Genomic DNA, 15,918 nt, shown 5'->3' on the forward strand with positions numbered 1-15,918 from the left:
CAAATTAAGGTTTAGAACCTAGGTCACCTAGTCTCCTAGAATCCACTGCTCATTCTAACCATACTTTTCAATCTACTTTGTTTTAATTGTGAACACCTAAAAGTTTCATGGTTTAATGCACAGTCCATGTACTGCATTCAAATCCATACAATATGAAAGGATACAGAGGAAAAGTCCACTAGTACATTAGGTGGACACCCTCTTAGAGAATTTATGGGAGGAATGGGCAAAATTAGCAGAGAATTAAATCATAGCTCAAAGTGTGGTATACATTAAAGTACACTATATTTCTGTTTAATCTATAACTTTTTTCCTTTAATTCATGACACGCTGAATCTAAGATGATAAAATTCAATAGAAACAAATGTGTAGTCTTACATATGTTTAAAAAAGAAACTTCATAAATACAAGATTGACATTTTATCTGACTGGGGGTAAGGAGGGTGGGAAAGAGTGACGAACAGCCAAGTTCAATGAACCAGGAATATGTTATGGCAAAGAAAAAAAACTAATACGATCTTAGGCTGCTTTGGGAGGCACAACTTCTAGGCTGGCATGACCGTGTTAACAAACTACATTCAGAACACTGCTGGAGAGCACTGAGGAGGGAAACCAGGATGGTGGTCTCAAGTTCCGGTCAAATAAGGATCCGCTGGATAAGGATTCTTACTCTAGAAAAAAAGACCCAGAGGGACATGACAACTGTCTTTAAGTATGTAAAGAGCTGTCATGTGTAAAGAGGAAGTAGATTTGCTGGGGCAGCTAGGTGGCGCAGTGGACAGAACACTGACTTTGGAGTCAGGAGGACCTGAATTCAAATCTGCTCTCAGACACATAACACTCACCAGCTGTGAGTCACTAACCCCAATTACCTCATCAAAAAAAAAAAGAAAAGAAAGAAAAGAAAAGAAAAAGAAAAAAAGAAGTAGATTTGTTATAATTGGCTCCAAAGGCAGAAATAGGAACAATGAAAATAAGGTGCAAAAGGCAAATTCAGGTTTGATGTCAGGAACTTTGTAACACCAAGAGCTGCCCAAAAGTGCAACTGGTTGCCTCAGAAGGTAGTAGTTTTACTCTCACCAGAGATCTTTAAGCAGAAGCTGGATAACCATTTTTCACGTAGGTTACAGTAGTAATTCCTTTGGGAGCACAGGTTATATTGAATGGCACTGAGGTCCTTTTCAGCTCTAAAAGTCTATGATTCCAGAGTAAGACCAGTATGTATATGACCATTTGCCTTTCAAACAACATTTCAGTAATATTCCAGTTAACTGTGTGATACATTTTTCTGTACAGAATTGGTAAAGAATGACAAAATTTTCTTAGAAAAAGAAATGTAATATATTGAATTTTACTATGGCTTTTGATTCTATCACTATTTTTTATCTCAACTTTATGTCTATTAGTGCTTACCTGATACAGTGCTTTATACACAACAGGCCATGATAGGTGTTTGTGGAATGAACTTCCTTTTCTCATTAATAAATATAAAATATACAGGCTGAACCAGGGGTGGCGGGAAGGGGGAGACAGAGTTATCATAAAAGCAAAAAATTAGAAAGATTTCACGCTTCTAACACCCAGGTGATGATTTACTAAATTATAATGGATGAATGTAATGGAAGAGTACTAGGCCTAGGAAACAAAAAGTATAAATACCAAAAAATATGAGAAAACATATTAAGTAAAGCAAAGAAAAAAAGCAGAACAAAAATCACGACAGTAACTACTTAAATGAGGACAATTCTTCCACATTATCTTTTTTCTTTTATTTTAACATATTGATACCTCTTGTGATTAATTTATGCCAGTAATTCCCCAATATATTCCTCTTCTCCCTTTTTCCCCTTCGAACTGAATCCTTCCTTGTAATAATTTTTTTAAAAAGTTAAGTGAAACAGAGCAATTCTGACTCCATGGTCCCCCATACCTCCATACTGAGAGAAGGTAAGTATTTCATCATTTGTTCTCTGGTAACAAGATTGATAACTGCAGTTAATCTGCGTCCATTACCTTTTAGTGTTGCTTTTGTTTATATTATCACTGGTTCAGCTTAATAATAACGGCTAACTTTCTGTCGTTCATAAGGAACAGGAACTGATAAACTAAATGTGATACACATGAATAGATATAAAGGAATATTAGTATCATAAGAAATAATGAAAGTGAAGAATTCAAAGAGGCATAGGAAGACTTAGATGGACTGATGCACAGTGAAGTAAACAGAACCAGGAAAATAACATACACAATGACTATAATAGTATAAAAGGAAAGAACAAAAAGAAACTGAACACTATGTAATTGTGATGAGCAGGTTTGTCCAGGAGAAAAAATAAGAAAATGCACCTTCCTCCCTTCTTTGCAAAGGTGAGGTTTGGGGGCCTACAAGGTATGAACACTGAATATACTGTCCAACCCAAGTTTCTGTGTTAAGTTTTGCTAAACTGCTCTTCTTCCTTCTTTTATTATTTATTGAAAAGGTTCAAGGGAAGTAGGGAACAAGGTTATACATATTCAGAAATGTATATAACATATAAATATATCAATAAAAATTTATTCAGAATTCTATTTAGCCAAGAAGTGCTAAGAAAAAGGTCCAATTAAATTAACCCAAGGAAGAAAAAGCATTTTTTTTTTTTTTTGGCTAGGCAATGGGGTTAAGGGACTTGTCCAGGTCACACAGCTAGTAAGTGTTATGTGTCTGAGGCCAGAGTTGAACTCAGATCCTCCTGAATCCAGGGCCAGTGCTCTATCCACTGTGCCACCTAGCTACCTTAGAAAAGCATTTTTTAAAGAAGCATTTACATAGCATGCTTTGAAATATCCTTGCCAAAAATTTTGTGACATTCTTCTGAAACCAAAATCTTAAATTTTAAAAAAATAATCTAGCTGGGAAAAATACTTCCTTAGTCATTTAACCCTTTAACAAAAAAGCATACCTGAATATAGCTGGATTACACACATGCTTTGGATCCAATGCTTCTCCCTGTATGAACTCGTAGCACAGCCCATTATTGAATGTACAGTAGAGTTGTGGTGCACAGCCATGAGCCTGCAGCACTCGAAAACTCTTCACTTCCTCATCTCGGTCAACTAACAATTCTGTTTTATTGCCATAAATTCTCACCAGGACCACATCCTCCATCGCGTTGCCCACATAACAGCCAATAAGTTTATTTGTGATCCCGTCTGTAAAAAGCTGCAATATAAGACAAAATTATTATTGTTGTTGTTATTTTTAACAATCATACCACTAAAGGCAGGATGGAGGTTACAAATGAAAAATGCAAAGAAATTAACACAAATTTGAAGGGGAAAATTAGAAAAATTAATTTTTCTAAATATTCTAAATCTAGTGTAGGAAAAACACTTTTAAGAATATAGCTTTAGGGCTAGAAGAGCCCTGTCATCTGGTCCAACCTCATTTCTGAGATGAAGAAACAAGCCCAGAGAGGTTAAGCACCTTACCTAAGAGCACAGAAGTTAGAGTGCAAAGCTTTAATTTGAATCCAGGTTTTCTGACCCTGAATTAAGTTAATTTTCCACTGCATCATACTCTTATATTTGGGGATAAATTTGTCTACCATTTTTAAAGTATTAGCTTCTATACTTAGCTAAAAGAGATGTTTAAAGTTTATCAAGAGTTTATCTCTGCCTTATAAATTCCCTTTCTTCGTTTCTGCAGCTCAAGCACCATTTTCTGCATGAAGTCTTTCCTAATTCTCCCATCTGTTAGTGCCTTCCCTCCAAACTATCTTTTATATATTGCTATTTACCTTATATTTATATATGTACTCATCTTCTCCTCATTAGAATATAAACTTGCAAATAGAAATTATTTCATTATTTGTACCTGTATCCCTAGTGCCTACCACAGTATCTGGCACATATACAGGTGCTTAATAAATAATTACTAATTGCTGAAGAGGGTTAATATATAATGGTATATATAATGCAGAACTGACAATTATCAACTCCAAAACACTAATGATGACTAATAATACTTTCTGAAAGAATATGATCTAAAGAAATATCATATATATATATTTCTTTAGATCATATTCTTTCGTATGTGTATCTTTTGTTGCATCAACAGTACAAAATCTAACCACCTTTATAAGGGTACTATATACACACACAGAGGATATTTCAAAAGCGTTAGTGCAGTTCTAAGTTATTAAATATTTAAAATGCACTAAGATTTTTGGGACACTCTTTACATACAGCCATATACATGTACATGTTTGTACACAAATTTACCATTAACAGATTAAATAGACATACAGTAACATACATTGTTTATTGAGGGAATTTCTATACAATCCTAAGGAAGTTAATTAAGGAAAAGAGATCTGAGTATTATCTTCCTGTATTCCACCTCACCCCAACAAATTAAAGCCTGAATGTGGAAACTCTGACCAAAAACAAAATGAAATGCCTATCAGCATTTCGGTAAGCCCAATGTTCCAAGGCTTTTTGTCTTTCCATAAAATGTTTCAACAATCTGTGCCCCCTCAAAATAAATGAATCTGCAGGTAATATACGGTAAAAGTACTTTAAAACACTATTAAAATGAAATATTTTGTCATGGCATTCATAGTACTTTAATGGGGCTAGATTCAAGACTATTAAAAGAACTAATTACAAGGAAACATGTACATATATACACACATGCATGTGTATACATGTATATCTGAAAACAAAATTTATTTTAAAACAAATTAGTTTACAACACTTCTGATCAAACAAAATGCATTCCTATTAGTAAAAACCACTTAAATCCCAGGACAAATGCCGATAGTATTTCTCTATCTTAAGTAAATTATTTTTGCACTCTAAGTAATAAGTCTCTAGTTTTAAGCGGTAAGAAATACAATATAAAGCCATTCTTCCAATCAGAACAAACTTAAGGTTAATTTTGCATAAGTATTATTACAGTCTGTTAAATTTTAATCCTCAGAATCCCTGAGTTAATGAATCTAGTTATTCAGGACCTTAATCTTCTAATAACTTGTTTAAACATTAACAACTTTTAAAATGTAAGGCCAACAATTTACTGGTTTTTAACATTTTTATGTTAGGTCATCAGGAGGTAAAGAAAATACATACAGATAAAAATGCAAAAGATTCCAAGCTTAAGGAGGTTAACATAATTTTCCACCTCAAAAATGTGTTATGTACTTGATCAAAGTGCCAATGAAAAACTAAGAACTAAAAATTAAAAAGCAAAGAGTAAATGAATGGATGTATGAAAAAACACTTATTAAAGTGTCTACTGTGTATACAAATAAAAAGGCAAAGTAGTGCCCGTTCTCACGGAGTTCACATTTTAATAGGGCAACAACACTAACAAGGGAGGCAAGGGAACAGTTTGGGAAGTCATAGGGATAGTGCATGAGCTGACCCACCCTCAGCTGTCTGACATGCATTAACTTGACTCAGATTCCAGAACTGAAAAGGGTTACGTAAACAGGAGGACAGGAGCGTCAGTATGATGAATAAGCAAGAAGGTAGCCAGGATAGCAGTGTGAAACATGGCTGTGACCACCTAAATCAAATATTTCAATATAATTGGTTTGTTTATATTCTCATGTACTTTATTCTATACATTTAAAAACATTACTTGAGGAGTCCAAAAGGTTTCACACCAGACTGCCAAAGGGGTACATGACAATACTTTCACTCATCAAGCCCAAAGATGAGAACAGGTTTGAAATCAACTTTACAAGCAACAGAGTAACATGAAATAAAATTAATGTGTTTTCAGCTATGGTCCATGATTTTCCCTTAAACTCAAACCAGCAGTCTCTGTTTTTTAAGCCCCTACCCTTGGGTACTAAGTACGACAAGGGGCTCATTGTTAAGACACCCCACCCCCCACCCCCGCTGTAAGATGGATAAAACCACCTTACTATCCATAAACTTTGCATTTTATTTTCCCATGGGTTATACTCAAACTGGAAAAAAGATATTTCACGTAGAAAAATGCTACTTTTGTGAAAATTTCCACTGTAGTGACAGATGACAACTATGGCAGTGGTTTCTAAGAATTTATAGACTTTGGGGGCAGCTAGGTGGTGCTGTGGATAGAGAACTGGCCCTAGAGTCAGGAGGACCTGAGTTCAAATGTGACAGTCACTAGCTGTGTGACTTTGGGCAAGTCACTTAACCCCAACTGCCTCACCAAAAAGCAAAAAAACAAACAAAAAAAATTAAAACAAAACAAAACAAAACACCTATATGCTCCAAAAGCCTTAGTAACCAAATTTATAAAGGGAACGTGGATAGTAACACAACACCGACAAGACACTCAATCACTTTTTGAATAAGTCGAACAGAAAGATAAAAAGGGAAAATCTAGAATTGAACGAATACCTGAAGAACCTTCAAAGATTTGTGACCAAAGGTTTTTTTGACTGAATCCAAACTTTAAAGGTTGGTGAACAAACATTTGTTCTGTGAAGTTTGGATTCGGTCAAAGGACTGCACTTGAGGACCTAGAAGGCCACAGGTTCCCCATCCCTGACCTAGAATTTAAAAACTTTAGTTGTCTTCCAAATGGAACGGTAAAAGAATAGATATTTTTCTCAGCAGCCCGTGGAATTTATACAAAAACTGACCTTATATTAGGGCACGTATATTGTGAAAAAAATGTAAAAAGGCAGAAATAATTAATACAGCCTTTATAAACTAAACATATATAAACTATACAACTGAAGTCAGGGACCACAAACAAAAGACAAAGACCCAAACGGAGATTTAACAATGAAACTTTTAAAATGAGATCAAAGAACAAATCACACAAACATTTAATGGTTAAGTAAAAGAAAATTATAATAATGAAACAACATACCAAAATTTCTGTGGTGCAGCTAAAGAGTTCTCAGGGAAAAACATATCTTATATCCATTAACAAAAATGAAAAAGATAAGATTAATGAAATGAACATGCATTCTAAAAAATTAGAAAGCCAACACGTAAACATAAAATAAGCATTAATGAGGAGATATTAAAAATTAGAGGGGAAATAAACTGGAAACAAAAAAATTGAAATGATAAAACTAAAAGCTGGTTCTTTGAAAAGACTAATAAAATTGATAAAGCCTTAGCTAAACATGATTAAAAAGAAAGAGCAAATCAAATCAATAAAATAACCAACGAGAAAGTTGGTATCACAAGAAAACCAGAAGAAGTAATAGGAATAAGCAGAGCCTATTATGCAGTTATATACTAACTGAGAAGGCCAAAAACATAGAGGAAAATCTCAAAAATACAAAATCCCAAACTATCTGATGAGCAGATAGAGATCTTAATCCAATTTCAGAAAAGAAAAGAGATCTAGCGGTAAAGGCACTACCAAAGAAAAAACTGATCCTAATGGATTCACAGGAAAATTCTATCAAACATTTAAAAAAATAGTTAGTACCCATACTCAAAAGGTTAACAAAGAAATCCTTTTATGGGACCAATATAATCCTAATACCTTAACCAGGAAAAATAAAACAGAGAAAATTATCAATCAATATCATTAATGAACAATGACTCAAAAATTTTAAACAAAATCCTCTCAAACAGATCACAGCAATTTATCCAAGAAATCATTTGTGATGACCAAACGGGATTTATACCAGGGATACAAAGATGGCTCAACATTAGGGAAATTATCATCATAATTATCATATTAAAAACCAAAACAACATGACCATCTCAAAGACTAATCCAATCATTCTGAAGAGCAATTTGGAACTATGCCCAAAGTGCAACCAACCTTTGATCCAGCAATACCACTATTAGACCTCAAAAAAGATCAATCATAAAAAGGGGGAAAAGACCTAAACATAAAAAAATATTTATAGCAGCTCTTTTTGAGGTGGCAAAAAAATGGAAATTGAGGGGATGCCCATCAATTGGGGAATGGCTGAACAAGCTATGGTATATGAATGTAATGGAATACTATTGTGCAAAATAAAAAATGATGAGTAGTCAGAATTCAGAAAAACCTGGAAAGACTTATAGGAACTTATGCAAAGCGAAATGAGCAGAACCAGGAAAACACTGTACCCAGTAACAGCAATCAGTTACAATGATCAGTTACGAATGACTTAGCTCTTCTCAGCAATACAATGATCCAAGACAGTTACAAAGGACTAATGATGAAAAACTATATCCACATCCAGAGAAAGAAGTGATGGACTCTGAATGCAGATTGAAGTGTACTGTTTTCACTTTCTTTTTTGGTGTTTTGTTTTCCATTTGGTCTGTTTCTTCTTTCATAACTATGATTAATATGGAAATGTGTTTTACATGATTGCACATATATAACATATCAAATTGCTTACCGTTTTAAGAAGAGGGAGGGGAAGGGAGAAAAATTTGGAACTCAAAATTTTGTAAAACTGAGTGCTAAAAATTGTCTCTACATATAATTGGGAAAAAATAAAATACTATTAAAAAATAAAAATATATGCTAAGGGGGGAAAAAAGCCCACAAAAAACACATTAGGATGTTTTTAATAGAAACGGTGTCTACCTAAAACCAAAAGTAAACACCATATATAATGAGGATACATTAGAACCTTTTCCAATAAAAACAGGAGTAAAGCAAGGGTGTTCATTTTCCTCACTAATACTTGAAATAATTCTGGAAATGCCAGTAACCACAATAATACAAGAGAAAGAAATTAAAGGCATAAAGATAGGTAAAAGGGAAATGAAACTATCCCTATTTGCTGATGATATAATGGTTTACTTGGAAAATCCTAAGAAATTAGCAAAAATACTCATTGAGAAAATTAGCAGCTTCAGCAAAGGTACAGGCTACAAACCAAATCCTCAAAAACAACCATTTTTCTATATAATAATCACAAAACCCAAGAAGTAATAATAGAAAGGGAAATACCATTGCAATTTAACTACAAAATATATAAAATATCTGGGCATTGATCTACCAAAGCACACAAAAGACTTGTATATAGTCAATTATAAAGTGTTCCTTAAAGGAATAAAGAACTTAACTAGATGGAGGACTATTAGGCCATGCAATAAAAATGATAACATTTCCAAATTTAAACTTTTAATGCTCAATCAAATTACCAAAGTGGTATTTAAAGAACTTGCAAAAACAACTTTTAAAAATTCATTTGGAAAGGCAAGAGATTTAGAATATCAAGAGAAATGATTGAAAGTAGTAGGGACGAACAACTATATTTTAAAGCAGCAGTTATCAAAAAACATATTCCATTGGTTAAAAAAACAGATAGCTCAACAGAACAGAGTAGATAGACAAAGAAGAATTGGGAACAATAGAAAGAACTCAAGAAACCAGTGTCTGATAAAATAGAAAACATAAATTACCTAGGAAAAAAAACCTTATATGATAAAAACTGCAGAGAAAACTGGAAAGCAGTCTGGCAGAAATCAGGCTTAGATCAACACCTTATGTCATGTTCCATAATACATTCTAAATGGATACACAACTTTAATATTTAAGATCACATTTTTTAAAAATTAGAAGACAGATCATGTACCTCTCATAGCCATAGGTAGATGTATTTTTTAAACTTTATTTATTTAGTACTTTGTTTTTCCCCAGTTATATGTAAAAACAACTTTTAACATTTGTTTTTAAAACTGAGTTCCAAATTCTCTCCCTTCCTCCCCGCCATAAGAAGGCAAGCAATTCAATATGTTATACATGGTTAGTCATGCAAAACATTTCCATAAAAAAAAAAGAACTGCCAAGTATTTATAACCACATCATTAATGAGAGAAATGCAAATCAAAACAACCCTGAGGTTTTACCTAACACCCTACAAATTGAATGATAGGCACACTAATATATGCTGGGAGAATTGTGAAATAGTACAACTTTGGAAAGCAATTTAAAATTATGTGAATAACGTGACGAAAATGTCCATACCATTTGATCCAGAGACTCCATTACTGGGCTTGTACTAGCAAAATATTTATAGCAGCACATTTTGTGATAGCAAAGAATTGGAATCAAATTAGATGCCCATCAACTGGGGAATGGCTAAACAAAGTGTGGGACATGAATGTAATGGAATATTACCATGCTATAGGAAATGATGTGTGTGATGACGACAGAGAATCATGGAAAGATCTACATGAACTAACTGATACAGAGTGAAGTAAGCAGAGCCAAGAAAATAATAATACAATAACTTCCAAGAAGGTACCATAAATAGAACTACATACCAAAAAAAAAAAAATCAAAGATCAAGCAAGATTGGAATGCAGAGATGAGAGGACACCCGCCCACCCCCAAACCCCTTCTCCCTGGGAAGCAGGAAGTTCACAGGTGTTACACACTGCATGTTTACAGCCTTTTTCAATGTACTGATCAATAATAAGTTTTTTTCCCTCTCTAAATACATACACACACACACACACACACACACACACACACACACACACACCCCGCCCCCCCAACAGGATGGAGAAAGGAATACTTGGGACAACTGTGATGATGAAAGAAACAGATGTCATACCTCATTAGTCTTCAAGTAAAAGACTGAACAACAGTACGTCTAGTAGGTTGTAAATGGGATTCCCTCTTTTGGTCCTTTCCAACTCTTGAGATACTGATTTCTATTAAGGGTAGTTAGTTTTACCAAGAAAGACATTTCTTCACCTCCTCTTTCCCTTCTAGTATACGGAAAATAACGGACTTCATCTCACTGAAGATTTTCACGTAAAAGATGAAAACTTGCTGGCGATGTCAGAAGTACAAATTTTTATTCAGGTGTGACTTGGACCAGATAACCTGAGGTCCTTTCCAGCTAAGAGATTCTGTAATAAGTAATTTGCATAAGGTTGAACAGATTCAGCAATAGTGAAAGTGGGGGAGTATTAAGAGGCTGAGTTCAAAATCTTAAAGTGAAAATTACAAATTACAATAACAACTACAACGTGGCTAAGCATATGGATGGCTAAAGGTGAGTGAAGATGAAGGTCAAATGAATTGTAAAGTTGTAAAGTATGATACGTTGATCTCTATTTTAGGAAAATTAATCAGCATTAGTTGTCAAAACAGATTCAAACAATATTACAGAAACCAGGGATTGGGTTTTTGTGACTTGCACCAGGTAGTGGCAATAGAAAAAGAAAGGGAGCTACATCTCTAAGACACCTTGACTGAACAGAATCTGGTGACCAATTAGTAAAAAGGAAATCAAATAAATGTTGGTTTCATTTAACTTTTAAAAAATCTAGTGAATAAATAAATAATGCCCGCTGTCCAGACTTTGCTGTTGTTGTCATTCAGTTGTTTCATTAATATTCGACTCTTCATGACCCCATTTGGGGTTTTCTTGGCAAAGATACTGAAGCATTTTGCCACTTCCTTCTCCAGCTCATTTTACAGATGACGAAATGAGGCAAAAAGGGTTGAGTGAATTGCCCAGGCTATTAAGTCTTCCTGACTTCAGGTCCAGCACTCTATCCACTGCGCCACTTAGCTGCCCTGTTGTCCAGACATAGTATGTAATTGGACAACCAACAGTGCTGGTCCATCCATACATATACCTCAGACAAACCCCATGGATGGACAACAAAATGAACCCAGAATTGAATAAAGAAGAGAATGAGCTTAACTGTTTTTGGGAAACTAGTCAACACTTCTAATGAATACAAGTTTTTCCTTGAAATCAAGAGCCATCTTATTAATATCAAAGTTGTTCCACTGATGCCATATGGCTGCAATACACAGAATGTCACAGTATTGGAAGGTTTCTGGTTCAAAGTCATCCAAAGGGCAATAGAGAAGTGTACAACAGACACAAGTAGGCCATAAGTGTTAAAACTGTAGAACTTGTGGGAGAAGCACCAAGGACATAATCAAAGAGATATGTGACCAAAAAAGGATACATGCTAAGCACAGTGTGTGCAAGTAATAACTAAATGGACAGTCTACACTGTGGGGAACTGCAGCCTTGAGGCCACATGTGGCCCTCTAGGTCCTCAAGTGCGGCCTTTTGACTGAATCCAAACGTCACAGAACAAGTCCCCTTAATAAAAGGATAAATAATAAATTTGTTCTGTGACGTTTGGATTCAGTCAAAAAGCTGCACTTGAGGACCTAGAGGGCCACATGAGGATTTGTTCCGTGAAGTTTGGATTCAGTCAAAGGGCTGAACTTGATGACCTAGAGGGCCGCACGTGACTTCCAGGACACAGGTTCCCCACCCATGGTCTACACTAATCTTCCCTCGCATTTGTACAATGTCATGAGATCTCAAGAAATGCCCCTATCATGTTGGATGGATTCCCTGTGAAGGATTTATGGGAGGACATGGACAAGACAAACTAGGTGACACAGTAGATGGAGTTCCTGAACTGGAGTCAGCTAAGACCCGAATTCAAATCTAGTCTCAGACACTTCATAGCTGTGTGACCCTAGGCAAGTCACTTTTAACCTTGTTTGCTTCAGTATTCTCATCTGTAAAATGAACTGGGGAAGGAAATGGCAAACCACTCCAGTATTTCTGCCAAGAAAATCCCAAACAGGGTCATGAAGAACTGGACACAACTGAAAATAACAAAATGGATAAGAAACACAATGAGAATTCCTGGAAGAGCTATTATCTGTACTACTGGAAGAAGTACAGACATCAATGAGATCATGGTTCCTTCAATGCATTTATTTTTTAAAGGAAGGGTAATCTGCTGGTAATTTAAGTACGCTCATTAAAATGTTTTGTGCTTACTTCTAGGGTTGTGATGACATCATTAGGAAAGTTCTGTTTCAAGCAAAATTTTAGTTCAAGGTACTTCTTTTGCTAGGTTTCAATCACATTTCCTACGTTTTACTATTAAGCACATTGCCTCCTTACTCATTAAAACATCTACTATCTTTAAAGCTCTCTCTATGGTTTACAAAAATTAATGGCTTATATTGGCATTTCAGTTAACAATTCTCTACAGACAAGCAGTATCTCCACAGTTAACAATCAATTCAGTAACACAGGAAGAAACAAAACCAATGAATAAAAAGACTTCAGACTTCTTATACCCTGTTCCTATCAAATGACTCTAAGCCCTTCTCCAACTTCAACAGGATTATGTTCCTTGGCAGGGTGACTTAACTTTCTCCAATAGTTGTTACTTCAGATATAATCTTTGCTTAGTAATTAATCTATCCATTAAAAAAATCACAAAGACCTAGCATTTTGATTTCATTTTTGCAACATCTCACAAATATGATTCCTTCTCTCCTGACTCTGACTCCACTCTAGTCCAGGTCCTCAGCACCTCAAACCTGGGCTACTGTAATAGCCTGCTGGTGAGATTCTGTCTGCCTCAAATCTCTCTCCACTCCAAGCCATCCTCCATTCAGCCACTAAAGTGATTTTGCTAAAGCACAGTTCTATGTCACGTTTACTCAATGAACCATGTCATGTTTACTCACTGAACTCAACGGCTCTCTACTGCATCTAGGATCAAATACAAAAAACTCTGTTTGGCATTCCACGTCCTTTATAACCTAGCTCCCTCCTCCCTTTCCATTCATCTTACACTTCACTCCCCGACACTCACTTTTAGATCCAGTGACATTGACCTCCTGGTTATTCTACAGACAAGATGCTCCCAATAATTGCTCAGCTCTGGACATTTTCTCCTATCCCCCATGTGCAGAATACTCTTTCTCCTCCAATCTGCTTATTGATTTGCCTGGCTCCCTTTGAGTCCCAAATAAAATCCTGTCTTTTACTGGAAGTCTTCCCCAACTCCTCTAACTTCTAGTATCTTCTCTCTGTTAATTATTTTCATAGGTTGCTTTGTATATGTTTTTTTTGCATGTGGTCTCTCCTCTTCCACCTTAGACAGCAAGTTCCTTGAGGGCAGGAACTGTCTTTTGCATCTTTCTGCAACCCCAGGGCTTAAGCACAGTGCCTAGCATAAATGTTTTATTGACTGACAGTATTGATATGTGTCTATGTAGAGATAACAGACATATAAAAAGCATACATATTTCCTTCAAAGACACCTTTCTGAACCTAAGTAGGTGAGACAGATATTACTCACAAAGATTTTCCACATTCAACAGCCACTCCAGTTACTATCTCATAAATATATACATATCCTCCTCTCCAGCAAATTACATAGACACCTTATGATTTCCAATATGACCTTAAGTGCCAAAACTCTCCCAAATCTTTATCAATCTAAGAGTCAAAGACAAAATCAAAAAACAGGAAACGGAAAGAAAGGCCTTTCTCTGTCAATTCAACACCACATACCCAAATGTATCTAAATACAGAGGTATGCTCAGGTCATATTTATTTAGGATTTGGCCGATGTTCCTTTAAATCTCAAACTCCTACCACAATCAAAATACTATTCTACTTAGAAAAATTTAATTTGTGTGTAAATTTTCAGAACTTCTATGCTTCAAAAACAATTTTATCTTTCAAATAACAAATCATATTTATATTGCACTTTAAAATTTACAAAGTTCTTGCCTCTGAACAACTCTTCAAGAGAGGTAGACCAAGTATCTATATCCATTTTACAAAGTGAGGCTCAGAGACATCAAGCTATAGAGGCACAAAGCTTTTAAGTGTCAGAGCAAAAACTTGAACCCAGGTACAGAGCTCTTTCCACTGTATCACACTGCCCCTCCTTTAAAAAAAAAAAAGTCATCAAAGTACAGTATGAGAGACTAATTAATTAGGAATGTATGACCAAGAGATATTGTTTCTCCATTTTGGTCTAATAAAGTGAATTATATCAAAAGATATGCAACTAGTTTCAAAAAAATATTTCTTATTTCCATGAAAATGGCTACAAAAGAATTTATGAGATTAGGTTATTTAAATTCTTTATTTTTTTGTTCTGTTAATCTGGGCATTTATATTTTTAAAAATATTCATCCATTTCATTTAAGTTGGTTTTATTGGCACATAGTTGGGCAAAATAACGTCTAATAATTTCTTATTTACTGTGAATTCTTTTTTCATTTCTGATACTGATAATGCTTTTCCTCTTTTTTAAAATCAGATTTGCTAATGGTCTATTTATTTATTTTCAAAAAACCCAGCTCCTAGTCTTATTTACTATTATTATTATTTTATGCTTTCAATGTTGTTATTCTTTTTTGATTTTTCAGAATTTCTATTTTAGTTTTTAACTGGAAAAATTATTTTGGGTGTTTTCTAAATTCACTGGTATTGTTTACTTAGATCAATCTCATCCAACCCTTAGTTGGTTTTGAAACAGCCTTAGGAAAAGGGGGAAAGGGGGGGACAGGAAAGTTAGCTCCATAGCAACAATGTTTATGCTCACTCAACAGGCAACATAATGCCACCAAAGAGACATTAGCAACCTGGTGAAATGGAGTCTTTGAGTCAAGAAGACCTACCATAAACTGAAGTCCCACAGCTGACACATACTAGTAGCAGTGTAACTAATTACAAGCCTAGGCAACTAAGTCTACAAGTTACAGAGAAGTTAAAATCAACAGCAAAGACCTAAGGCAAAAAACGCAGATAGTCAAGAGACTCTATTAAACTTAGGACCAATTTTCATCTTGGGAGATTAGCTAAAAGCCAGTAGTAGTGTTGGGTTTAATCATAAAGTTAAAAATAATCACAATAAAATGATAGTAATCAGGGAAATACAACATTCATTTTGTTGTTGTTCAGTTTAGTTGTGTCCAACTCTTCATGACCTCATTTGGGGTTTTCTTGGCAAAGTGGAGTGATTTGCCCTTTCCTTCTTCAGCTCATTTTAAAGATGAGGAACTGCGGCAAACAGGGTTGAGTGACTTGCCCTGGGTCATACAGTAGTAAGTGTCTGCGGCCAGATTTTAACTCAAAAAGATAAGTCTTCCTGACTCCAGGTCCAGCACTCTATCCAACGCACCACCTAGCTGACCTGAACAGTACTCATACTATC

The 15,918-nt window shown here is 35.0% G+C and overlaps 1 protein-coding gene across 1 annotated transcript in view; it reads right to left on the minus strand.

Moving 5' to 3' along the window:
• The window catches only part of ETNK1 (ethanolamine kinase 1), a 64,232-nt gene that overhangs the window by 44,528 nt on the left and 3,786 nt on the right, over window positions 1–15,918 (minus strand). The window contains exon 2 of the mRNA XM_027838602.1: window positions 2,940–3,199. Within this exon, the coding sequence (XP_027694403.1) occupies window positions 2,940–3,199 (260 nt within the window). The remainder of the gene's footprint in view (window positions 1–2,939; window positions 3,200–15,918) is intronic.

This window comes from Vombatus ursinus, unplaced genomic scaffold (assembly GCF_900497805.2).
Source record: "Vombatus ursinus unplaced genomic scaffold, bare-nosed wombat genome assembly UNPS02014830.1, whole genome shotgun sequence".
In the NCBI taxonomy this organism is placed as follows: domain Eukaryota; kingdom Metazoa; phylum Chordata; class Mammalia; order Diprotodontia; family Vombatidae; genus Vombatus; species Vombatus ursinus.